We start from the raw sequence: 27418 nt of genomic DNA on the forward strand, positions 1-27418 counted from the left end.
GTCCCGGGGCCTGGGAGGAGGGGGTGGGTCTGGAATGATTTCCTGTTTAAAACTTCTTTTTCTGAAGCCTTTCAGTGCTGCCACTTTACCCTCGACGATGCTGAGGGTCATGTAGTATTAAATACTTGTCTGGAGTTTCCTACGCAGTAAACGGTGGGTACTAGGGGCCGGGAGGTGTTCGGACCAAGTGTTGTCCTCCACTTTGCGTATTGTTTAAAAACTGCAGCTCATTTCTGTACTCGTTACTGATATGTAAACCAGTTTCTGAAGCGGGGGTGAGAGTGCGGACAGTTGAAGTGGAGAGAAGTTTTAAAAACAGAGCCAACTTTCCTTTTGTTCTGAGTTACAAGCAACGAGGATTCTGCGAAACCTGGCTGGGAAGAAGAGCCAAAGATAAAGTACTGGAAGGAGCAGGACTTTAAAAAATACAGTACCATATATACAATGGAATATTATTCAGCCGTAAAAAGGAACGAAATTGGGTCATTTGTTGAGACGTGAATGGATCTAGAGACTGTCATACAGAGTGAAGTAAGTCAGAAAGAGGAAAACAAGTATCGTATATTAACGCGTATATGTGGAACCTAGAAAAATGGTACAGATGAACCAGTTTGCAGGGCAGAAATTGAGACACAGGTGTAGAGAACAAACGTATGGACACCAAGGGGGGAAAGTGGTGGTGGTGGGGGTGGTGGGGGTGTGATGAATTGGGCGATTGGGATTGACATGTATACACTGATGTATATAAAATGGATGACTAATAAGAACCTGCTGTGTAAAATAAAGTTAAAAAGTTATTTAAAAATAAATTTAAAATACAGTACCACTAATTGCGGATGTGTAGGAAGGACTTCAGTGTATTTCTACTTATCTCGTTTAATAGTAAAGATTTGTGCTCTCATTATCCCCTTTTTTGAGAAGAAGAAATAGACCCCAACATGCCTAAGGTCACACATTTTAAGGGAAAGAGGTGGGATCACCCCAGGGCGTATGACTTCAAAACGTGCACGTTTAACAATCAGGCATTGCTGCCCTACTCATAATTAGAGGCCCAAATAAAAATAACGAGACGCCATTTTTTCAGTCTTTTAAAGTTTGTCGATACTGAGTGTAGGCAAGGTGTGAGGAGATGCTGTTAGAATGTCATTTGTGTAACCTTTCAGGAGGGGTAACCTGACAGTATCAGAGGTTTAATTGCTTTGATTCGGCAATTTAACTATCAGGAAATTATCCAACAGTTATTTTTGCATCAATAACTAGTGATTTATCCACAAAGGTGTTTATTGCAGCTTTTTTCTTTTTTCTTTTTTTTTTGTGGCAAGGAACAAAAAGCGGGAAGTATATATAACTGTGCTGATATAGAAATATCTCCAAAGTGTGAGTAAAAAAAGGCAACTTACTTCCTTATATGTATATTTATATAACTATTTGTGTTTATCGAGAGACACTAATCCAATTTGTGTAAAAACAATTCTGTGTGTGTGTGTGTGTGTGTGTGTGCATGTGATAGAAAATTCCTGGAAAGTAAAGAAGAATTATTAATGATTACTCCTGGTGGGTAAGTCTGGGGAGGAAAGTTTCTGAGAATCTTTACTTTCTTTTTTTTTTTAATTTTTTCGCCATACCCCACAGCATGTGGGATCTTAGTTCCCAGACCAGGGATTGAACACATGCCCCTTGCATTGGAAGTGGGGAGTCATAACCACCAGACTGCCAAGGAAGTCTGAGCATCTTTACTTTCTACTCTTAGTTTTCCTGTATTATGCTGTTACAGTGTTTTCCAGTGACTATATGTTATACCTTAGTAACTAATTACAAATAAAAGTTGAGGAGCACTGTGCCTGAACCTTTTGAGTTGAAGAGTGAAATCCATAGGAGAAAATATGACAGCAGCTAAAGCAGGAAGGGAGAGGAGACAAAAACAGCTTTATTCACTTGTGGCTTTTTACTACTTGAAGAACATTTCTCAGAAACTTCCAGTGACTTCCCCTTATATATTATTGGCCAGAACTGGCTTAAATAAATTGATTCATTCCCTGGACCTAAATGCATTGCCACCCGCACAAAACCGGGATTCCATTGGTAAGGAAGGAGAGCTTATGGCTCTTAGGGAGGCAATCACATTGTCTTCCATAACTGTTAAAGTTCTTCTATAACTGTGCCATCTAGTGCCAGCCTAACTCCTGAGTGTCATTTCTTAACTTCCTCTACCCCCTGCCCAGTTTTCTCTTAGTATGCTCATTGACCTCCTTTCAGTTCCTCAAACATATCCATTTCTTTCCTGACTCATGGCCCTTTACATTTGTTGCTCCTTTTTGCCTGGGTATCTTTTCTCTTTGTTCTTTAAAAGTCTTGTTAGTGGTCATGCTTTTCTTTTTAGATCTTAGATCAACTGTCATACCCTTAAAGAGGCTGACCTGTCCACTGGGTCTAAATTAGGTTCTTCCCTCTAACCTGTAACTTTCTATCTCACCCCCCTGGATATTTCCTCCCTAGCATTTATCATACTGTTATTATCTATGTTCACATATTTATTTTATTTCTTACTCCACTAGAATGTAAGGTCCACACGGGCATAGATTGTTTCTTGTTCACTCTTGTGCCTCCATGGTCCAAAATGGTACCTAGCACATAGTAGGTACTCAATAATATGTGTTGAATCGATGAATAGGGAACAAATGAATGGAAACAAGGATAAAAGGAAAGGTGTAGGATTACACACAGAAGAAGGTAAAACGGGAATGGGAAGAGTTATATTTTGGTAGGAGAAGAAAGGGTGGATATAATGATATCAGAAGTAGCCTCATCTTAGCCATGGCTGACTTTGGGGCCTGAATCCTGTGCCCAAGTACAGTGGACACTTTTTACAAGCCTTGGAACTAAATCATACTCTTTTCTGCTGTCTTATATCGGATAATATAATGCCTTGGAAATTGCTTTGGGTCGTAGTTATCCTACTACTCCCATGGACATAGAACTAGCCAGCTGAAATGCAAAGAAGCAAATTAATTTTTCCTGAAGAGAAATTACTTTAAAATGGAAGGATATGCATTATGTATGTAGTCCAGAATGCCCAAGGGCAGTCCTTGTGGAAGGTTTTGTGTGGTATCATTAAGTAAGTTTTGAGCCTACAGATGCCAGTCAGTCAAAGCAGAAGCCAGAGTAACATGAGTTCGACTCATGAACTCTGATATAAGTTTGTGAAATAGATTTCATGTGTGGGTCCAGATCCCAGATGACTTCAAGATTGTTAAAAGATGTTCAATTGCAAGTTAATTCCTTCCCTGGAAGCATCCCTGATACTTGGGGAAAATTCTCAAGAAGTATGTATGCTTAAAGAAATACGCAAATTGCCAGCTCCTGTTTTGGATATTCATACAGAGACCACAGTTCTTATAATACACTGCTGCTTTTTTTGAATTACTTGTAAAGTATTACACAGCACAGTAATTTTCTTATGTTATCTGAATTTGAGTTGAATAGATCCACCATATTTTTTCTTTAAATGTACGTAAGACATTTTTTTTTTTGGCTGCGTTGGGTCTTTGTTGCTGTGCGCGGGCTTTCTCTAGTTGCAGCGAGCAGGGTCTACTCTCCGTTGCAGTGCGCGGGCTTCTCATTTCGGTGGCTTCTCTTGTGGAGCACAGCACACTGGCTTGAGTAGTTGTGGCTTGTGGGCTCTAGAGCACAGGCTCAGTAGTTGTGGAGCACAGGCTTAGTTGCGCCGTGGCATGTGGGATCTTCCCGGACTAGGCATCAAACCCATGTCCCCCGCATTGGCAGGTGGATTCTTAACCACTGTGCCACCAGGGAAGTCCCAAATGTATGTAAGGCTTCTGTCAAAGGAATTCATAGTGATGCCACCAAGAATCCTCTTGATGGGCTATCTTAAGACAGAATGAGGTTTACATAAGGATATGATTACTTTTCTTATTTAAGTATGTCTTAAAGATTTTAAAATTGTTATTATAAATATTTTTAAATACACAAAAGTATATTATTATAGTAAACTCCGTATGTGCATCACCCAGATCAACACTTATCAAGATTTTGCTACATTTCCTTTATCCATTTCTTTTATTAATTTGCTGGAGTATTTAGAAACAAAATCTTAGGCATTAGATCATTTCTGCTACTACTTCAATGTGCATCTCTAAACAATGTTGATATTTGTCTTCCATAAACACAGGGACATTATCATACCTATCAAAATTAATTAATTTTGATTAATTAATTAATTGCTTGGTATTATCTAATACCCAAACCATAATCAAATTTCCCCAAGAGTGTTAAATATTCTGTTTAAGTTGGTTGTCTGAATCAGGGTTAGAACAAAGTCCACATATTGTATTTGGTTGTCAGGGCTTGTATCTTTTAATCTAGAACATTTCTCCTCCCCTGCCTCCTTTTTTTTTTTTTTTTAATTTGCAGGGTTTGACTTGTTGCAGGCTAACTAAGTTAATTGTCCTATAGAATGTTTCACATTCTAGATATGTCTCTTTGGTGTCATTAACATGTTTCTCTATCCTCTATGAAGTGAAGTTAGCTCTAGAACAACACTGTTCAATAGATGTTTCTGTGATGATGGAAATATTCTACTTGCACTGTCCAGTACAGTAGCCACTAGCCATTGTGGCCATTGAGCACTTTACAGGTGACTAGTGTGAGTGAGGAACTGAATTTTAAATTTTATTTGGTTTTAGTTAATTTAAATTTAAATAGCCATATGTGGCTACCTTACTAGATCGTGCAGCTCTAGTGGCTCAGATTCAACTTCAACTTTCTTGGCAAAAGTGCTTCATAGGTGCTTCCTATGAATCACATAGGAAGAAGACATGTGATGTCATCTTTAGTGATGTTAAGATTGATCAGTGGGTTCATATGGTGACACCCTGATCCCTCTAATATGAAGTTCCCCCAAAGGATGTGATTTTAACAAAATATAAACTTCATCTTTATGCAGTTTTTGAGAACCAAGGAAAGAGCCCAAAATAGCTCATTGAGGTCTTTTATACATTTATAGTAAAAGTCAGAAAGGTAAACTTTTCTCCTCCATATATCAGACTCTAAGGAAACTATACTGTTAAAGAACATTTCAGAGAAAGACATTGAAGAAGGCCAAACATAAAACACAATTAGTTCCTGGGTCTTGAGGCTGGATCTACACTTAAAAATTAGTAATCTGTCATTGCTTTAGGGCTGAAATAATCCAGATTGTTTCAGGTACTTTAGGTTCCCCCACCCCCAGGCATTTCTCCCAAATCCTAATGAACAACTGGCTTTGGAAACTCAGTTTGCTGGTGTTATTCACATTTGCTAATGAATAATTCACTGGCACAAAAGATTGTAGGGCTTAACAAATGAGTCTGAGTCCAGACATAAAATAATGGCCTAGAACAGGACTTTGAAGATCTTTCTCACTTATTATTGAATCCAGCTACCGTTGGAGAGACAACTGGCTCTAATAAGTGGGCATGAATATGATGGAGAGAAGAACCCCTCTTTCCTTATCTGCTTCATTGTCAGTTAACGTGGGTGGCCCTTCTTTTCGCTATAGCTGGGAACTGATGGCAGGACAGTGGTTCCAAAACCTGATTTGACTAACTCTACCCCTTCCAGACTCCAATGAAAACTACAGGCTCTCTTCCCAGAAAAATGTACATATGCACATGCATGAAAGGTTTCCTATCATTTCAGGGCCTTTAGGATCCCTGACACATCCAGGGGTCACAGGATAAGACACCCTGCACTGGAAGCAAAAGTAGCAGACACACTTGCATGGATATTCTCACAGTATGCAGTATACAGGATGGAGCCCCAATGCTGAAGAAGCCAGTTCCTGGTCCTTCCTATCCTCCCAGATTTATCCTTTCTATTATTTTATATTTTATACTTGTTTTAATTTGTTTTCCTTTTTAGACCAAATATTGCAAATATCTTGCAAAAATATTTTAAAAGTATCTAAGGCTATTCAATGAAAAGTAAGTTTTCTCTCTGTGTCTCTACTCTAGGTCCTTTCCCCAGAGGCATCCACCATTAGCAGTTTCTAGTTTTTTCTTTCAGAAATATTCTAAGCATATATGTCCATATCATATTCTCTGTCTCTTCCAAATGGCAGCACAGTTTACACATTTTTGTTCCATGCTTTTTTTTTTCTTAGCTCTATATTTTAGAGAGTTTTTACTGCTGGGACTTAGAGCTCTGCTTTATTCTTTTCCCATGCTGCATACTATTCCATCTTGAGGCTTAACCATAATTGATTTAACCTGACCATACTTAATGAACATTTAGATGGTTTCCTGTATTTTTTTATTTTATTTTATTTTTTTATTTTTATTTTTTTCTGGTACGTGGGCCTCTCACCGCTGTGGCCTCTCCCGTTGCGGAGCGCAGGCTCCGGACGCGCAGGCTCAGCGGCCATGGCTCACGGAGCCAGCCGCTCAGCGGCACATGGGATCTTCCCGGATCGGGGCACGAACCCGTGTCCCCTGCATCGGCAGGCGGACTCTCAACCACTGCGCCACCAGGGAAGCCCCTTCCTGTATTTTTTTAAACTACAGATATTGCTGCAGCATATGTTTTTTGTACTTGTGAAAGTATACCCATATATACCTATTCCTAGCAGTGGAATTCCTGAGTCAAATGAAAAATTGTGATAGATATTAATAAGTTGCTCTCCAGAGAAGCTATATGTGGTAGACAGAATAATGGCCCCCAAAGATACCCATGCCCTAATACTTGGAACCTGGGAACATGTTACCTTTCATGGCAAAGAGAAATTAACTTGAAGATGGAATTAAGGTTTCGAATCAGCTGACCTTAAAATAGGGAAATTATCCTGGATTATCTGGTGGACTCTATATGGTTACAAAGGTCCTTAAAAGAACCAGAGAGATGGTAGCATGAAAAGGAGTTGGTTCAATGTTGCTGGCTTTGAAGATGAAGGAAGGGAGCTATGAGTCAAGGAATGAAGGCAGCCCCCTAGAAGCTGAAAAAGCAAGGAAATGGAAAAGACAAGGAATGCAGCCCTCACATTTTGATTTTAAAGATCTCTGTTGGATTTCTGATCCACAAAATCAAAAATTATACATTTGTCTTATTTTAAGCCATTAAGTTTGTGGTAATTTGTTATAGTAGCCATAGAAAATTAATACACTTTATGTATTTACACTCCTACCAACAATGTATGAATGTATTTTCCCATATCCCTGCCATTAGTGATTCCTTTTTTTAAAATATATTGTCCTCCCCTCATATGAATACTCCTTCCAATGTTATTTGAAAAGAAATCTTTACAATTTAGTGTCCTATATTTTTTTAGATAAAAGGAAAATCTCAGCTATAATTATCTGTAATATTTTGTTCTTTGCTCATTATAATTAACTCTTTGGAAAATCCCCATCTGGGACATGTACCATTTTCTTGGCAGTGGCCAGGATGTGAGCAGGATGCATGACTGATGTGTTATTTCTGCAATGCTGTTGTCACTGCTGATCAGCCTGCACTGCAGAAATACTCTGGGACTAAGAGTTGTTTAATGAGATTTGTTTTCTGCCACCTACACAGGTACCTACACTGGTAATAAAGCCAATCTCTGTAAGTGGTGACAGTCCAATGGCTTTGCTTGGCCTCCAGTGGAGGTGGCAGCCTCAATCTTTGCAAGATGGGCCAGAGGCACAGTATATGTACCAACTTCTGCATCTCCCTGGCAGCTGAGTGCCTCAGGTGACTGGGGTGGGAGAAATTAACAGAGTGTAAATATTTCCTTTCAACTCAGTTAATACCCCCATGCCCAACTAGCAGAAGTAGCTCTGCTTGGACCTTTCTCATTTTGCCTATTTAGTTTGCACTGTAGTGGTGGGACCTCCCCTTACCCATGTCCTTACATTAAACCCTATAGCCTGGCTTGACCATCTCTGAAATTAACATCTATTCAGAATAATTATTGAGCATCTACTCTGCTAGGTATTTAGGATACAAACTCTTAGCCATGCAGAGCTTACAGTTTATAGAGACAAATAGTAATCAACAATCACAGGAGCAAATGTAAAACTGCTATTGTCACATTGTCACAGTTGCCAAAAAGAGGAAATACGTGTGTGTGTGTAAATAAATAGTAGTGAGATTCTACCTTGTCTGGGAAAGTATAAGAGAGGCTTGGGTGGGATATGTAAATCTTTATACGTTTGCTAATCCATACCTACATTGGATGAAACTCTAGGTAAAGGATATAGAGGGAGGAAAAGAAAGAACTAGAAACACTGCTTAGCCAGGGAGAGGAGGATGAATAGAGATAGAAGAATGGCCAGAGAGTTGAAGGGAAACCAGAAAAGGGCTGTGCCCTAGGAGCCAAGCAAGGAGATTCCAGTTATATCAAGGAGAGTTCAGTTAAGCAAGGAGAGTCCAGTTAAGGCTAGTAAGAGCATAGAATGGGACACTGTGTCTCGGAATCAATAGGTTGTCTGTGTTGCAATGGCAGAGACATGGTAGGGCACACCTGGATTCAAGTGTGGCTCCTTCCCTTTAGTTGTGTGGTATTGGACAAAAGACTGTCTGCACCTGTAAATAAGATTCTGCACCTGTAAATAAGAATAGTAATATCTCCCTGAAAGAGTTACTGTGGGGATGAAGTTAATTAGCATATATAATATCCCTACCATTTTGTAAGTTCTCAATAAAGATTGATTCCTCCCTTCCATTATGTCTGACCACTTATTTATTTATGTTTTGGTTGTCACTATCCTTGATGTCTTAGCATTGGTGTTGATGACATACTTGTAAGGGTCAAGGCAGGTCCTGTCCCTGTATATAAATGCATTAGTAAGGGTGCCAGCAAGTTGTGAGCTGACAAATCAGTGCTCTGGATACTGTAGGGAGCCAAGCACCCACTGGTGTGCCTCTTGCTATGCTGACAGACAGATCATTGAGGATTGGATAAGGACATAGTACATCTTCCTTCATCACAGAGTTTTTCCCTTTCAGAGAAAGGCACTCCAGTTGCCAAAATTAATACCTAATTCTTGTGTCAGGACATCTTTCTGCACTCACATTTCTGCAACTGCATAAATCTCCAATGCAAAATATTAGTAATAAATGACTAATTCCAATAAAATTTGTTTTGTTTAGAGACAGCATTGGCCCTCCCAGATTTTTCTGATCGGCTAGAAGCAGCCACTCCCTCCTCTATTCCTTCATTTTTGTCTGTTAAATACAGTGAATGGGAAAAAAAATGCAATTTCTTCTATTGGTTAAGAACTCTTGCCCTGCCTGCTACCTCTGACGGTTTTTACAGTGTAACCCTGGCTTTGGCAACTATTGTAACTACCCATTGGGAGATAATGTAATTCAATGCTTCCCTTAAGTTAACTAAACCCCAGTAAAGAGACTGAAAAAATATTTCTATTGGGGCTAAAACAGGATATGTTAACTTTTAAACCTCTTTAGGAATTGTCCTTTTATTTTTAATTAGCACACGTTTCATTTCTTATTGACAGTGGGCATGTTTTCTGAACCAAACATGAGGACATAACATTTCATAAGCATGATTTTTATAAGCATGAGAGTACCTTTAGGGACATACTACTATTTTAATTGTAATTGTTACAGAATTTCCAGGGCTTGGGGGTCGTATAGATACTAAAAATGGGCAGGGCTTACATCGTAAGGGAGCTATGATCACAATTCGACTTTTAGAATTGACACTGTAAACATTTTAACATAGTGATTGGGGCCCTAAAGAGAGTGGATGGAAAGCGTGGTGGAAAGGAAGCTAGGGCTCTTAGCATCTCGTGATCCGGCCACCAGGGCATATACACTAAGACATTCTCTCCCGCTAGCGCACAGTCTGGAAGCCAGTGTCGTTCCAAGTGGAGCACAGGAGGCTCACACTCCGGCGGTGCCCGGGGCCTCACAAGCGTTCCAGGGTGGAAGGTTGCGTGTTTGAGTGTCCATAGCAACGCGACGCTTCAGCCTTCTGGAAACCTTGGCTCCAGCTCGCGCTGTATGAGACCCGTCCGGGTGGGAGGGACCTGGGCTGGTGGGAGAATTGATGGGGGTACAGGGGAGTGGGGAGCTGGGGAAACTACTGGGAACATTTGCTGCAAGGATTGAGTTAAACTAAGAAAAATCGGTCCAAGGCTCAGCGCAAAAGGATCTTTTCATTCCAGTCCTTTCGCCCACGTAGGGAACTATGCCTTTGGAGGTGGTGGTGGAACTGCAGATCCGGGCGGTAAGAGAGATCGACGAACCTCTCCTCTTTGGCCCAAATCAGACTCTTTCCCCAGGGTTCTTAAATGGTTCTGGGTCGTTTTCGCCACGCCCTCGCCCCACCCCCCCCACATATCATTAATCCTACCTCTGTCCCTAAGATTCTCTACATTGGTGTTTTCTTACTTTCTAACCTTTAGTTCAACTCAACCTCTTCCCACCCCTCCCGCCCCCACCCCCCGTCCTGCCCCCAAACCTAGCTGTTTCTTGGCTTTATCCGGAATTTTTCTGTTCTTTTAAAATAACCTTGCATTAAGTCCAAGAAGGATTTTCTTTTCTTTTCCAGGATACAGATTTGTGAAGATTAAAAAGCCCCTTCTTTAAATAACCAGGGAAGATTTTAATTTCAAAAAGCCAGATCACTTCCCTGATAATTTGCCACCTCTATAAACCAATCAAGTATTTTCTAAGATACTTCCCCTACAGATGGCTCTGGCTTGCTAATTCCAAAAGGGATCAATCAACAACTGTTTAATAATTATCCACTGAATCCTGCTTAACTGAGGTGCTGTGGCAGAGTGACTCCATTGGTCCTGTTTGGGGTTGGTCATTCCTTATTTCAGCTTCCATTTTCCAACCCTTCCATGTGTAGTTGGTGACAGTCATGCAGCTTTGCCTGAAAGCTATAAGGAGCTTCTCTACTGGCCAGGATTATAAGCAGAACACCAACAGGTTATGGCTGTGGAAAATCTGGTTAGCCTCCATACAAGTGACAAATGCTGTGATTTCATCCTACATGCAGCTCTGAAACAAAGATGGAAATTTCCTGGATTTGATCGATTTTGCTGACAGCAAATAGGACCAGACTGTATCAATTGTGCTATATCAGCTGTGACCTCTCACAATTGTGCAGTAAGATGAAGGAATTCTTGAGACGTTGAGTGATAAATCTGTCTTACTACTCATTAAGGCAAAAATTAAACAAGTTTTCATCTCACTTCATTCAACATTACTAGTTAATTTTATTTTGATTTTTAAAAGGCATTCTTCAGTGTACAATTAATTAACAGTGGAATCAGTTTTTTTTACTCTACAGTACTTAGGATGCTTAAAAAAAAATCAGGTGAATTGATCTGTGCTTTAAAAGCCAGCAAACTCAGGCCCCAGCAACCAAGATAGGGAATTCCAGAAAAATAACCAGAAAGGAGGTGAGCCTAATTTTGATCTCCCAGTATTCAGACTTGTAGATGCTGCAAGAGGAAAAACTGCTTCCAAATATCTGGCCTGAATATTGCTGCAATTAAAATAAAGGATCTCTCTAAGGCTAAACAATAAAGGAAACCACAGAGTGTCACAGTTTGGCTGATTCAGGAAGTGAAGATGTAGTCTGTGTTCAGGATGTTGTGGAAATGCAAATAATTTTGCTTCATTTTTAAAAGTAGCTATTCCTTTTTCAGTGTTCCTCTCATGCTCAGAAAGTTCACACTTCCACCCAATCAGAGCCTACCTGTCACAGCCATTCTCCGGATTCCTATGTACATCTCTATATGACAGATCAAATGCCATAATCCTTTCTGTTTATAAATGTCAAAATAATTGGTTGTTAAGATTATCTAAAGACACCAGTTCCATAGGTAATGTAAAGGTTCATATTTTCAGGCAGAGCAGCATTAAAGCACACACCCTCTTCCATCTTTCCTGGTCAAAGAATAATGAGCAGAGTCCACCCTGCATTTGGAGGATTTTGGTCTTGTGATTTGGGGAGGCACCATCGATAAACTGCTTTAATTGTGAGGGTCAATATAAATGGAAATTTAGGAGTTATACTTTGTGTCTGGTATAGCGGTAGGCTCCACTTGATGAATTTCAAGTTAAATACTGTTACCTAAAGTGTTACCTAAAGTGTGCTGTATACAGGGAAATGGAATTCCATATGAAAAACTATAATATACAGGGTCATCCTTGTGGTATATATTTGAAAGCTTATGCTCTTGCATTGCAAAGAATCAAGTTATTTTTACATTTTATTACCTCATTAAAGAAGCATTATTCTTTATTCAGTAGAGATGGTAGGCAGCAGGGCCCATCTTCTTCCATGTTGGTCCACTGATGAAGTATGTAGTGAGCCTACCCCCAGACTCTCAGTTCCTTTGATCTCCTCAGCAGCTTCGCTTTTCTGTCCTCTGCCATGCCATGCTGTTTGCTGTCAAAAGAATTAAGCATGGGGCCATAGTCCCATCTTTCCTTTTCTATGGGCACTGTCAATATGCCCGCCTGTAAGTGTGTCTTCTTCAAGAAAGTTCTTGGCTTGTTCTCTGAATGCGGAAAGACAATATTAGTGGGAAATAAATATCTTTCTAAAGATCTTTTGAAGAGGTAGAGGAAAAGGAGAGAAAGATATGTACTATAACCTCTCTTCTCACTACCTGATCTGCAAAGATGGAAGAGACAAAACTAAAAAAGCATACCAAGAAAATTAGGATTAAGAATAAATCTTCCCAACTGTGGTAACAGATCTTCAGAGGATAAGTTAGAAAAACCTATGTCTTAAACTCTTTAAGTACTGTTTAAAATCTATCTCAGGAAAAGAACTAGGATTAGTATGTGGCTCATCTGCCTGTATATTTACAGAATGAAGGTGATTTGTTGTTTCAAAGTTCAGTTTACAAGTAATATGTTGACTTACAGGATTACACAAAACAAAATTTTCTGATGTCAACTTTTAAAAAGCAGCAATATTATAATCACCTCAACTTTGTTTCTTTGCAGTTGTCCTGGAGATATAAAAAGTTGTTGAATAGGTATATAATAGAGGAGGTTTTTTTTTTGCTTTCTGTAATATGGCTGTCATCAGTAATGGTCAGCACTGTGCTCTAGCCTAGCAACCCATCAAGATTGTAGGACACCTGACATCCCAAAAGGAAGCCTGAAATCCTTAGGGGGGCAAGCAGGATGGCTGCTGGTTTATGTCAGCATCATCACGTGTGGAAACTTTCAGATCAGGTGCCATAACGAATGAGATGGTGTCACTGTTGGTTCCACAGTACAAAGAGGACTGGAGCATTGTGCGGTGAAAGCCAGCAATAGTCCACGATGCTGTACTGCATGTAGCCCAGAAAAAAGCCAAAAGCCACGTCGGTGACATTGTGCCGCCCCAGCATGACCCTGGAGAGGCCCAAGATGAAGGCCCACAGTACCACCAGCACCCGCAGTGGAACGGCCAGCACTAGGTGGTTCAGGATGAACCGTGACACCAGGGCGGCCCTGGTGGCATGGCCCGAAGGGAAGGAGTACTTGTCCACCGAAAGGGTGAAAAACATGTCCATCTGGTTGTGGGCCGGGCGGCGCCTGCGGACCAGCCCCTTGATCAGGGCCACCAGCAGCAGGTCCAACAGCAGGGAGAAGAGCAGGTTCATCAGCACCTCTCGCCCGGCCCAGCTGTCGCTCCTGGACAGGCAGTAGAGGGTGCCCAGCAGCCAGAGGATGCCGTGTCCCGAGATCTCCAGCAATTTCATAAGGGGCCGCACGCTGCCCCAGGATGAGCTCTCCCCCGCACACACACCCAGCTTCTTAGACAGCCACAGGTCGATGGCCAGCAGGGAGCGCAGGGCGATGCCCAGGAAGGACGGGTTCAGGTCCATGCGGTCCTCCTCGGGCAACGGGGACGGGAGCGCCGGCGAGGAGCCCGCCCCGGCCAGGGGGAACGAGCCGCGGCGGTGCACTGGGCTCTCGGACGCGCGGAGCCGGGCGCAGGTGGGGTCGGCGCCCGGCGCGCGGCTGCAGAGCAGGGACTGGAACTCGAACCTGCCGCCGCCGCCATGGGCCGGGCTGCCGCTGCTGCTCGGGGCGCAGGCGGCCAGAGGGCGGCCCTCGGCGTTCCTCCGGGGGCTCGGCATCGCGGCAGGCGGCCCGGACCGCAGGACCCGGCCGGCCTAAGGAGAGGCTTCCCGGCCCTACAGCCTCTTCCGCTTCCGCACTGCCATCCTAGAGGGGCGGGGAGAGGAGCCAGCGAGAGGATGATTGTGACACCTGGCGGAGACTTGGGAGGAAACTGGAATTTCCAGTTTGAGCAAGGAGGGGAGAGGGGAGGGTAGTGCTATGGGAGAGGGGTGAGGGTTACGGTGGTGAGGGAAATGTGACATTGTTTGTGGGAGGTTAGGGGAAGTAGACCCTTTATAAAGCAAAACGCAAACCCTGTTCTCTATTTTTTTCTTTGTTTTTAAGATTTCTTGCCCAGGGGTGTGTCTGCCTGGCAAGCAAGATGTGTTCCTTGGGGTTTACCTCCTGAATCAGTACCTGGAGACACACTGCTTTCCTTCCGTGTTCCCTATTATGATTCAGCGGAGCATGAGGTTTGAAAAGGTGATCTTGACTTTCTCATTGCTGAGAAATTCACATTCTGTTGTCTGAGGATCATTTAGTGGTTCTTATAAAGAACACAGCTTTTATAAAGTTATTTTGTAAATTTTCTTAAAAAAAAAATTACATGAAGGCAACTCAGCACAGTGCAGAATAATAGTTGGAGGACTTGCTTTTGCATCCCAGATCTGAGCCAAGTTCTGTCAAACTAGTGCTAAGTACCCTGGTAGATGTTTTCTATTTTTGGAACTCCCATGGCATTTTCTAACTGGAACAGAGAGCATTTTCTGAATGTTCTTGGAGGTGTTAGAGGCAGCTGCGTTACATTCTGACAGAGATTATCAATAAACTAGCAGACCTTAGAAACAAACTTTTTTAGACTAAGAAAAATACCCCAGACTAACCAAATTACTTAAATCCTGTATCTGAAATCCTGTAACAAAACAAGAAGGCTTTTGGGATTTACTGAGTTTCCTTAGGTCATATCTGGTTTATTTAGCTGCAGTGATAAAAGCTAAATTCCATTCCAGTGAATGAGATCATAATATAAGTAGCCAAAACGTTACCAACCCTCTTCCCACTTTCATATTTAATGGAACATTAATTTCATTACTATGCAATCACTGAGAATCTCTGGAAGTTTTTGTTTTGGAATTTAGAGATTGAATCAATTTTAACCTTGAAAAGCCTATGATTTTGTCCCAAAAAATATCACTGAGATGGTTCTTTTGGGGAGGGGATGAGAATGGGAAGGTTTCAGGGTAAGGCCTGTCACTTTCAAAGGTCTGGATGGTTGTGCCCAGAAAATGACCTGTCTATTTCAAACAGAGTAGCAGAGGAGATGAGGATTAATTTTTGAAAGGGCTAGGGCTGTGTGTAATATTTTTATAAATCACAGCCCATTAATTAATTAATTTTTTACATCTTTATTGGAGTATAATTGCTTTACAGTGTTGTGTTAGTTTCTGCTGTATAACAAAGTGAATCAGCTATATGTATACATATATCCCCATACACCCTCCCTCCTGTGCCTCCCTCCCACCCTCCCTATCCTACCCATCTAGGTGGTCACAAAGCACCTGATCTCCCTGTGCTTTGCAGGTGCTTCCCACTAGCTATCTATTTTACATTTGGTAGTGTATATATGTCCATGATACTCTCTCACTTCGTCCCAGCTTCCCCTTCCCCAGCCCCCACCGTGTCCTTAAGTTCATTCTCTATGTCTGTGTCTTTATTCCTGTCCTGCCACTAGGTTCATCAGTACCATTTTTTTTTTATGTTTCCCTTGTTTTATTTTTACCTCAATTAATGCACTTTATAGATGTGATAAAATATAAGTATTATGTAAGGAGTGGGGAGAGAGCAAACTATAGCCACACAATTCTTAAAACATAGAAACACACATACAATAGGGCAACAACACCAAAAAATTCTCATCTGTTAATTCAGTTATAATGTGCCTTATTACTTAATATTGATCATTACTTACTTTGTGTATGATCAAATACACATTTATGGCATCATTTCCAAAGGCTTTGGTCCCTTGCCATCATACATTTTAATCCATCCTCCACTGCTGTCTTTGGTTTCTTTTTTTCTTTTTTTAACATCTTTATTGGAATATAATTGCTTTACAATGTTGTGTTAGTTTCTGCTGTATAACAAAGTGAATCAGCTATATGTATATATATATCCCCATATCCCCTCCGTCTTGCGTCTCCCTCCCACCCTCCCTATCCCACCCCTCTAGGTGGTCACAAAGCACCGAGCTGACCTCCCTGTGCTATGTGGCTGCTTCCCACTAGCTATCTGTTTTACATTTGGTAGTGTATATATGTCCATGCTACTCTCTCACTTCGTCCCAGCTTACCCTTCCACCTCCCTGTGTCCTCAAGTCCATTCTCTACATCTGCATCTTTATTCCTGTCTTGCCCCTAGGTTCATCAGAACCATTTTTCTTTTTTTTTAGATTCCATATATATGAGTTAGCATACGGTATTTGTTTTTCTCATCCTGAGTCAGCCTGTTAATTTAAATAGTCTTCCAAACTGGTTGGTTAAGAGAGGAATAAATGGATATTACCTTGGAACATACAGTCCAAATCCAAAGGAACCTAGTTCTAACCATTTCAATGTTGGTCTTGGTTAAAAAGTGGGTGGTGAAAATCCAGTCTATTTTTTTCCCCCAAGAATTTCCTTATTAGTTTTATCAATTGTAAATTTGCTTCTCTAGAAGACTTTAAAAATCTTTTTATAAGAAGCCCAAGGATGTAAAATTGTAGAAGCTGTAAATTAATCTGTAAATGACTTTGGAGGTCATCTAGTCCAAGCTCCCTGACTTGCAGAAGAGGAGAATGAGTTTCAGAGTCACACTCTAGATGTCACAAAGCTGTGTATTTGAGATTACTAGATATCACAGACCATTTCTCATTTTAGAAAGTGCAATTAAATAAATGCTTTATTTTAAATTTTGAAAAATTGCCTTCTTGTGTGAGCTGTTTGAGTTCATATTCAAGCTTTCTACCAGTTGGCTCTAGCTTTCTTGTATCTGTTCCATTCTCTAGCTGCAAATACTTGCAGGGAGTAGCGAAAACACTTTCTCCTCCTTGGACCTTCTGTATAATTCAGAATTCAATGTTCTAAAGCATTCAGATAAACAAGAAATGACTCATAAAGAATGTATGAGCCATTGTGTTTGAGCAGTTCATGTTGATCATTTATTCCCCATTCATGTTGATCATTTATTCCCCTCGATCATCCTTGAGAAAATTCTTAGACATGGATGAAGAGAAGGGATGAACTAATATTACTGAAATAATTTTGGAAAAAACCCCAGCTCACTCACATTTGCTTGTTAAATCCAAGTAAGTAAGACAGAAATGGATTACAGGGGACAGCCTCCATTTTGTAGTCAGTTTGTAGTTAAAGCAGACCTGGTTTTGGATCAAGAGCAGATTTTAATCATGTTTAAGGTTAAACACCATTTAAATCAGAAATTTAATGCCTGAAATCAAACTCTGCTGAAAACTTGTGTTTCTTACAGGGTTCTAGAGTTCAGGGAGAGGGTCATGTTATGCCTTTACTTCAGTCCTCTAGGCCCTTTTATCTCAAGGACAAAATAAACCTATTTGGCTGTGGGTAGACAGGTATCACAGTGTTTTTCTTGTGCTTCATGATACACCTAAAACTTATGAGGCTCTCTCGTTATTTTTGGATTCTGTGAGAGTCTAGCTGAGTACTTAGCTTTTCTTTTGTGTTGCACATAGAATTTTTATTTATGTTCCTTTTTAGCACAACCAGTTGCTTGGGAAGAGAAGTCATTCATTCAGTTAACATGTAATGAGTATCTGTTGTATTCAGGATGTTTTTCTAAGTACTCAAACAAGACTCTTTCAGGTAGATGCCAGATGTGCTTTTAACAACAAACTGTGGGGCTAGGTCAAGTAGATGGCGTTTTGAACATGTGGTAGATTCAGCTAACTTAAATTTTTCTCGTACTTGGTGTTGTGTTAATTCTCATTCATTTATTCTATAGTCATTTGTTGAACTTTTAACCACATACCTATTAAAGGTACTCCTGTTGAATCCTAAAATATTATATGGCTGGATTTGACATGTGTTAATTATTTGGAAGAATATGATCTAGATTTTCTATAAGTATATATTAATAAAACTTTGAAGATTTATTTTCCCCATTTTTTTTCCTGCAGGTATTTGAAAATGCAATAGATCCTGGAGCTGTAGCAGACATTTTAGAAAGTAGGTACTCCCTCCTTCACCCCCAACAAAAGAGAGAGAGACTATTGTGTATATGTAATTCACAGATGTAAAATTCTATTTTCTAAGTTGTGATACTTCCATATTCACCCCATATTTATGTTCAAGATAGTCTGTGTAAAATTTCAATCATGTCATTGATTCAATTACAAACCCTTTTTTAGATATATATGGCATTTACTGGATGGTATGATTCTGTTTATTACAATTAAATGGTTTTTGTATCTTAACAGAGTTGTGTAACCATCACGATAATCAATTTTAGAACATTTTCATCACCACGGAAAGAAACCCTATACCCATTCTTCCTCATCCCTTCCAGCCCTAGGCAACTACTGACTAATCTTTCTGCCTCTATAGATTTGCTTATTCTGGATATTTCATATATGTGCAATTATATAATATGTGGTCATTTGTAACTGGATTCTTTCATTTAGCATAATGTTTTCAAGATTTTTCCTTGCTATAGAATGTGTCAAGATTTCACTTCTTTTTATGTCCAAATAATGTCCCATTTTATGGAAAAACCACATTTTGTTTATCCATTCATCTGATGATGAACATCTGGATTATTTTTGCTTTGGTGCTATGATGAATAATGCTGCTATAAATATTTGTGTATAAGTTTTTTTTGTAAACATGTTTTTATTTCTCTTGGGTGTATGCCTAGGAGTAGACTTTCTGGGTCATATGGTAACTCAGTTTAATTTTTTGAGGAATTTCCAGACTATACCAGGAGTTGTATCATTTTACGTTCCACCAGCAATATATGAGATTTGATTTCTCCACATCCTGGCCAACACTTGTTATTATTTATCCTTTTGATTGGTAGCCATCCTTGTGAATATGAAGTGGTACCTCGTGGGTTTGATTTGCATTTCCCTGATAGCTAATGATGTTGAGCATTTTTTCATGTGCTTATTGGCCATTTGTATATCTTCTTTGGAGAAGTGTCTATTCGGATCCTCTTCCTATATTTTAATTGGGTTATTATTATTGAGTTGTAAGTTCTTTATATATTATAGATATAACTTTCACATCAGATGTATGATTGACAAATACTTTCTCCCATTCTTTGGACTATTTTTGTGTGTGTGTGGTACGCGGGCCTCTCACTGTTGTGGACTCTCCCTTTGTGGAGCACAGGCTCCAGACGCGCAGGCTCAGCAGCCATGGCTCATGGGCCTAGCCGCTCCATGGCATGTGGGATCTTCCTGGACCGGGGCACGAACCTGTGTCCCCTGCATCGGCAGGTGGACTCTCAACCACTGCGCCACCAGGGAAGCCCTCTTTTTGCTTTCTAAATGGTGTTCTCTGAAACACAAAAGTTTTTAATTTTGATGAATTATATTTTATCTATTTTTCTTTTGTTACTTCTGCCTTTGATGTCATAACTAAGAAACCATTGTGTAATTCAAGTCAAAGATTTATGTCTATATTTTCTTCTAAGAGTTTTATCATTTTAGCTCTTACATTTAAGTCCACAATATATATTGAGTTGACTTTTGTAAATGGCATGAGCTAAGGGTCCAACTTCATTCTTTTGCATCTGGATATCCAGTTGTCACAGCACCATTGTTACTAAGAGTAGTTTTCCCCCACTGAATGGTCATGGCACTCCTCTTGAAAATCAATTGACTGTAAACATGAGGTGTTTTTTGGGGGGTGGGGAGGTCTCAATTCTATTCCATCTATTCATAAATTTATCATTATTCCAGTGCCACACTATTTTGATTATTGTAGCTTTATAGAAAGTTTTATCAGGAAGTGTGAGTCCTCCAACTTAGTTCTTCTTTTTCAAGCCTGTTTTTGCTATTTGGGTTCCCTTAGTTTGCCATACGAATTTTAGGATCAGCTTGTCCGTTTCTGCAAAGAAGCCAGCTAGGATGTTGATAGGCGATGATAGATTGCATTGAACCTGTAGATCAGTTTGGAAAATATTGCCATCTAAACAATATTAAGTCTTCCAATTCATGACAGGACACGTGGTGAGAATTAATTGAGTGTAAGGAATTTAGAGACTAAGGTAGATTAAACCCTTTACATTACCATTGGGGTGATGGTTGGAAAGGATATAGTCCTTCTTCCTGTTTGGAAAACCCAAAATTATGGGGTGTCTTGGCTTTTAAGTTTCTTGGCATTTAAAATTCTGTCCTCATGTATTCATGTTTTTCATAAATCTACAAAGGGAGAATTTTACTTTTATTGTATATATATTTTTCAGCTTCATTTGAGGATATAATTGACATACAACAGTGTGTAAGTTTAAGGTAACAACATGTTGATTTGATACTCAGATAGTTTGCAAAATGATTATTACAGTAGTGTTAGCTTATACCTCTAGCACATCACATAATTACCATTTCTTTTCTGTGGTGAGAACATTTAAGATCTACTCTCTTAGTAACTTTCAAGTACAGTATTAACTATAATCACTATTATTATCTATATTAAAATGTTTTTACTTCTAATATTTTGTGGGAATTATCTTTACTGATTGTTTATTGTTATACCATTTGTATTTTAAATTACTTTTAATATTTAAATTTTATTCTTGGCCTTATAGACATTGAACATGGGCTCACTATTTTTTTTTAATATCTTTATTGGAGTATAATTGCTTTACAATGGTGTGTTAGTTTCTGCTTTATAACAAAATGAATCAGCTATATCTATACATATATCCCCATATCCCCTCCGTCTTGCGTCTCCCTCCCACCCTCCCTATCCCACCCCTCTAGGTGGTCACGAAGCACCAAGCTGCTCTCCCTGTGCTATGTGGCTGCTTCCCACTAGCTATCTATTTTACATTTGGTAGTGTATATAAGTCCATGCCACTCTCTCACTTCATCTCAGCTTACCCTTCCCCCTCCCCATGTCCTCAAGTCCATTCTCTACATCTGCATCTTTATTCCTGTCTTGCCCCTAGGTTCTTCAGAACATTTTTATTTTATTTTTTTTTAGATTCCATATATATGTGTTAGCATGAGGTATTTGTTTTTCTCTTTCTGACTTACTTCACTGTGTATGACAGACTCTAGGTCCATCCACCTCACTACAAATACCTCAATTTCATTTCTTTTTATGGCTGAGTATTCCATTGTACATATGTGCCACATCTTCTTTATCCATTCATCTGTTGATGGACACTTAGGTTGCTTCCATGTCCTTGCTATTGTAAATAGAGCTGCAGTGAACATTGTGGTACATGACTCTTGTTGAATTATGGTTTTCTCAGGGTATATGTCCAGTAGTGGGATTGCTGGGTCGTATGATAGTTCTATTTTTAGTTTTTTAAGGAACCTCCATACTGTTCTCCATAGTGGCTATCAATTTACATTCCCACCAACAGTACAAGAGGGTTCCGTTTTCTCTACACCCTATCCGGCATTTATTGTTTGTAGATTTTTTGATGATGGCCATTCTGACCGGTGTGAGGTGATACCTCATTGTAGTCTTGATTTGCATTTCTCTAATGATTAGTGATTTTGAGCATTCTTTCATGTGTTTGTTGGCAATCTGTATATCTTCTTCGGGCTCACTATTTCTAAATATATTTTGAACTCAGGAAATATAAAAAAATGTTGTTTTATGTCTAATTTATATAGTCATATAGCATACTGTTTTAAGCAAGATAAGCTTTTATAGGTTAATGGATAACAGTTGTATTTTGAATTTTTAAAATGAAAAGTAGTATATTGTTATTTCCGTGATTTATGAATACATCTTTAAGAGAGAAAATATCATATTTTGTCAATATTTTTCAGGAGACAAAATGCTATGTTTATAACTCAGTTATTCTCACCCCATGCCCCCAATTTACTGGGTTTAGAAATACCTGAATCATTGTTGGTATGCCACTTACTATCAGTAGTAGTAATGTAAAAGGGGTGTTATGGCAGTTTTAAACTTAGTAATTAATGAAAAACTCTGACAGTATTCTAAAGTATTAATATCTCATTTTTCCTTTTTAGGCTTTCTAACCAGGTTTGAGTTAATACAGCTAGTGCCTCCAGGTAATGTGCCAATAAATGAATTTCTAAATTAGTTTAATTTAATTTTAAAAGGATTTTGGCATGGCAAAATGGGGACTGGCATTTAAAAGCTGTGCTTTTTATAACACATGCTTTTTACCCCCACCGGTCTGTTTAATTTTGCCCACTTTCAGAAGAGTAACTTTATGGGTTTGAAAAAGCAGTAAGCATAGCTTAAACAGGTTCTTTGACTTTCCATTTTTTCATAATTTTATCTAATAATCATCAAATAATTTTTTTAGTCCTGTCTCAGCTTCTTTCAAGTGTTTGCCTTTGGCCGCATCGTAATTTGTAGAGTGAGTGAGTGAGTGAGAGTGTGTGTTTGTGTGTGTGTGAAACCCAAAGCCATCTTCTCTGTTGATGCTAGAACAGGGTTGGCAAACGACAGCCCCCAGGCCAAATCCAACCTGCAGTCTGTTTTTGTATGGCCTGTGAGTTAAGAATGGCTTCTACATTTTTAAGAATTAAGATTTACTTCATATACTATAAAATTCACCATTTTCAAGTGTACAATTCAATTGTTTTTAGTATGTTCACAAGATTGTGTGACCATCACCACTATCTGATTTTAGAATTTTTATTATCCCCAAAAGGTAATTTTTATTACCCTGTACTTATTAGCAGTCACTCCTCATTCCCTCCTCCTCGCAACCCCTGGCCACCACTAATCTACTTACTATCTCTAATTGATTTCCTCATTCTGGACATTTCATGTAAATGGAATCACAATTTGTGCCCTTTTATGTCTGGCTTCTTTCACTTAGCAAAATGTTTTCAAAGTTCATCCTTGTTGAAGCATATATCAGTACTTCCTTCCTTTTTATGATTAAATAATGTTCTTTTATATGAATATGCCGAATTTTGTTTATCCATTCATCAGTTGATGGACATTAGAGTTGTTTCCCCTTCTGGATATTATGAGTAACACTTCTGTGAACATTCATGTACAAGTTGTGTGTATATGTGTTTTCTGTTCTCTTGGGTATGTATTTGGGTATATACCTAGGAGTGGAATCGCTGGGTCACATGGTAACTCCATGTTTAACTTTTTAAGGAACTGCCAAACTGTCTTTGGGTTTTACATTTCTAAATGGTTTGAAAGAAATTTTTTTGAAGAAGAATATTTACTGATACATGAAAATTATATGAAATTCACATTTCATGGTCTGTGATGTTTTATCCATGCTCATTCATAGAAGTATTGTTTATGGCTGCTTTTGTGCTGGAATGAGGGTTCAGTAGTTGTGACTATATGGCTTTCAAAGTCTAAAATATTTATTCTCTGGCCCTTTGCAGAAAAAGTTTTAGACCTCTGTGCTGGAATCATGGGACTTTTGGAGGAAACTGTTCTGTGATGACTTTGTTTTGTATTATGCAAGAGACCTGAGCTAGTGAGAGCAAGTAGGAACTGCCGCCTGGTGACACCACTTCTCAGAGTTTCTCAATGTGGCTGATTATCTGGTGATTTTAGAGTCTGTCTCTGTGTGTGTGTGTGTGTGTGTGTGTGTGTGTGTGTGTGTGTATGTGAGAGAGAGAGAGAGGATACCTAAAACTCAGAAACATTTCTAATACTCTTCTGATCTTTGCTACCATATGCTTTGCCCTTTCCCTTCCCAGCTTCACAGTTTTAACTTGTAAAAAGCATCCCAAAATGATGAGGAAAGCTTTATCTATATTTTGGTGAACATGTTTCTTGCTATTTCTCTGTGGTTACAAGAACACATGGATATGGAATTTTTACATAAATAATGTCACATACATTTTCTTCTCTTACTATCTTCCCCAATTATGTTACTGTTATATTGTAATTTTTAAAAACAGATCGAAAAGCATTATTTTTGGTATCATGAAGAATTTCATGAATTTACTTATGTGTTTCTATAGGTCTATAAAAAGTCTGTAAATAATATTTGGGGTTTTACTTTTTCACTCTACATTGTTACCTGTAGGTAACTTATTTGTCATTTTCAATAGCTATGTATTTTCCATAGTGTTATTACCAATCTTACATTGATATTGTTGCGCATTAGGATTTCTTTGTCTTTCATATATTTATAACAATTATTTTTTCTCTTGATATATTTGTAAACAATAGAATTGCTAGATTGAACCATATCTTATAACCTGAGAGTAAACTGATCCCCAGCAAGTTTCCATTATTTCTACTGCATTCAGCACTGTAGAGTGCCTGTTTCCCATATCCTAGCTAATGCTGGATGCTATCATTTGGATTTTTTGTGTTTATAAAGTGTGTAATAATTCTTTAAAATATATTTCACCATATTTTCCGGTCCCTTCTTTTTAGATATGATTTGTGACAACCTTAACATTTTAAATTTACTTCAGAAATTTTCCATTTTCCCATATTATAATTTGTTTTCTTTCTTTCCTTCTGTATAGTATGACTGTCAGTGTCCTTTGATTACTTGTGGAGTGACGTCTGCATATTAACATTGCATTTTGGTATAAATTCCTGATATTTTTAGCAAAGTTTTAAATCAATTATGCTTAACACATATGTATTTCCCCTGTTTTGTTGCATTATTTTGATATTTTATTGTGTGAAACTTTCTTTTTCTTAAGAAAGCATGGGAGAAGGAAGGTGAGTCTGGCAGATGCCTCAGCTAAAGCAGAGGTGGCTGTGGAGGCTTTTATGAGGATCATGGCCCTGCCTACTGTGGCTGTTCTGGAGCAGGTCAGGGCCCCAGTGGAGTGGAGTGGACCCAGGAGTCTGTAGTTCTTTCTTCTGCTGCTTGGTTTGTTGGCAGAGGCATGTCCTGAAAACAGATAAGAACCCCACTCTCGTTGGGTCTCGGGATGGACACACTTGTATATGTCAGTGCTTCCTTAGGTAGGCAGAACAGAGGGAAGATCAGACATGCATCCTACCTGCCTTTCAGCAATTCTCACTGAATATTTTTTAGCCTAAAAGTCACAGGCTAAAATCAGGGCATTGAGTTTTCTTCCATAAGTTTTTTATTTGACCCAATTTTATGTTCAAACATATGTCACTGTTGACTGGCAAGTTATATTTTAGTATCCTAACAAAATAGAAGCAGGACCATTTTGATCTTATTTAATTTTTCGTGACTTAAAAAGATTACCCAATATCTATAATAAATATTCTCACTGTAAAAATTTTAAGTAACAAAATAATATAAAATAAAAAGTAAAAAGCCACATTCATCAATAACTTCTGACAATAATTACAATTAACAATTTGTTGTATATCTTTCTTAGGCCTTTTATAATGCATTTAATATATATAATGCATTTAGTATATTCAACCAATTCTAAAATATATAGACATATACACAAACACAAAGTCACATATATATACCTAAATTTAAATATGTATAATATTTAGTATATGTATATTTAATGTATATATGTATATATATATATAGGTTGAATATATATTTCCTGCAACTTTAAAAAATTTGGTATTTTTTTGACTGCCATTTTTTTTTTTACTTGACCGGAAATCCATCTGTGAGAAGATTGCAAGAATAGTTCAAAATTGTGATGACTGGAGAATATTGAAGCTGAGTGCATGCTTACAGGTTATAACTCAGAAGTTAATCAGCTACAAAGTGGGGGCTGTATTGTACTTGTCTTCCTTTTGTGTACAATCCTTCAGTTTCAGATTGTAATTTTAGTGGAATTGTTAGACCTGAACGGTCTCTGAGGGATCCCAGCTCGCCCAAGAACCGCCAAGAGTCGAGAGTCGCTGCAACACGCAAGAGGTTTATTAGGAGCCGGTGCACCGGGGTTCCTTGGTCCTCACGCAGGAGGCCGAAGAGGAACCCCCCCAAGCGGAATCACATACATTTTATAGCTTTCATTTTTCATTATGCAAAGTGTGGATATATCAAGGGTTTTTTTTCTCATTGGTTTGTTTGTTCCTGGACCGGAGTGGGGACTTGGCTCTACTTCCTTGATTGGTTGGCTGTCGGATGCCTACTTTACATTTACCGGAGTGGGGTCTTGGCTCTAGTTCCTTGATTGGTTAGCTGTCGGATGCCTACTTTACATTTTCGTGTTTTTGTGGTGGGGGGTTGAGTCACATGAGTTATGGTTGGCTAGGGCGACCTTTAAACTCTGGCTTAATCATTCTTATCACCCGCCATACTGGTTTGCTCGAGGTTTCATCCCCCGCCATACCTGTTTGCTCGGAACGGTTTCTGCCCGGGGGGGGGACGACATTCCAGTATCTTATTGCCAGCCGAAAAAGCTTAAAGCTCAAAAGTATCGATAGGGAAGTAGGGGTGTAAGTATAGTTAAGGCCCTACAGAATTAAACTTGAATTGCTTGATATAATTAATTTTGTTTAGCTTCAGATGCATTACAGATTGATCCATTAATTTGTCCAACATATGTTTATTGAAGGTGTACTTAGAAAATGCCCTACACTGTGCCACTTCCTGGTGGTATGCCGGTGGCACCAGGTACAGAGTGGCGGCGGTGAACCGCCTTGATCTGCTGGCTCTTGATACTAGCTAATTAATTAAAAATGATTTGCTTAAAGTCTCAAGTGGACTGTGCTTTGGGGTCACATGGGCCACATTTAGGTTCTCAGGGAACAATTCTTCGTTGGCCGAATTGTTACCTTTTCATTTTGTTGTAGATATTACTGTATTTGATATTTTTTCATAGCACTTTTAAACACACTTACTATAATCAAAAGACATATTATAACCATTAAGTTTGTGATACAAGTACCTCAGATTTGCATATGATTTTACTTCTAAAGAATGAAGAGATCCAGTGATTTGGCTTAGAAGTAATAAAGACTCCTCTGGGTCTTCAGTTTACAAAGATGGGAAAAAGCAAATAGACACAGGGGGGCAGCATAGTTCTGTTTGACAGTGAGCTTGGTACTTTTTTTTTTTTTTAATTGAACTCTTACACAGAAACTTCTACTTTGGGATAAGTCATGTATATTCAGTCCAGCTGTAAAATGCTCAGTCCAGCTGTAAAGTGCCCTTTTTTAGTGGGCACCCATTCCGTGAATCAGAGCTTGATTTTTTTAAATTAATGAAT

At 39.0% G+C, this 27418-nt stretch overlaps 2 protein-coding genes across 8 annotated transcripts in view; one reads left to right on the forward strand and one right to left on the reverse strand.

The window, feature by feature from the left end:
• The first annotated feature begins 16 nt into the window (after positions 1 to 16).
• The window catches only part of SPATA6L (spermatogenesis associated 6 like), a 59807-nt gene continuing 32405 nt past the window's right edge, over positions 17 to 27418 (forward strand). Inside the window, exons 1-8 of one of the 7 annotated variants that reach the window (XM_067041586.1) lie at positions 23 to 531; positions 1323 to 1377; positions 7567 to 7725; positions 9837 to 10000; positions 10184 to 10228; positions 14431 to 14568; positions 18275 to 18323; positions 22316 to 22357. In XM_067041586.1, coding sequence (XP_066897687.1) covers positions 10190 to 10228; positions 14431 to 14568; positions 18275 to 18323; positions 22316 to 22357 — 268 coding nt within the window. In that variant the 5' untranslated portion in view covers positions 23 to 531; positions 1323 to 1377; positions 7567 to 7725; positions 9837 to 10000; positions 10184 to 10189. Of the gene's footprint in view, positions 532 to 1322; positions 1378 to 7510; positions 7726 to 9836; positions 10001 to 10183; positions 10229 to 14430; positions 14569 to 18274; positions 18324 to 22315; positions 22358 to 23740; positions 23837 to 27418 lie in introns of those variants that run through there. The other 6 variants (XM_067041587.1, XM_067041590.1, XM_067041588.1 and 3 more) reach the window with 6 other exon arrangements.
• On the reverse strand, positions 11209 to 14199 carry PLPP6 (phospholipid phosphatase 6). The gene has a single exon (XM_067041593.1). It carries the CDS (start codon positions 14100 to 14102, stop codon positions 13233 to 13235), a length of 870 nt encoding a protein of 289 aa, XP_066897694.1. The 5' UTR covers positions 14103 to 14199; the 3' UTR covers positions 11209 to 13232.

Source organism: Kogia breviceps, chromosome 8, assembly GCF_026419965.1.
Source record: "Kogia breviceps isolate mKogBre1 chromosome 8, mKogBre1 haplotype 1, whole genome shotgun sequence".
NCBI lineage: Eukaryota > Metazoa > Chordata > Mammalia > Artiodactyla > Physeteridae > Kogia > Kogia breviceps.

Coding starts and splice junctions, on each gene's coding strand:
- PLPP6 (XM_067041593.1), bottom strand. CDS start 14,102: ATGCCGAGCCCCCGGAGGAACGCCGAGGGCCGCCCTCTGGCCGCCTGC.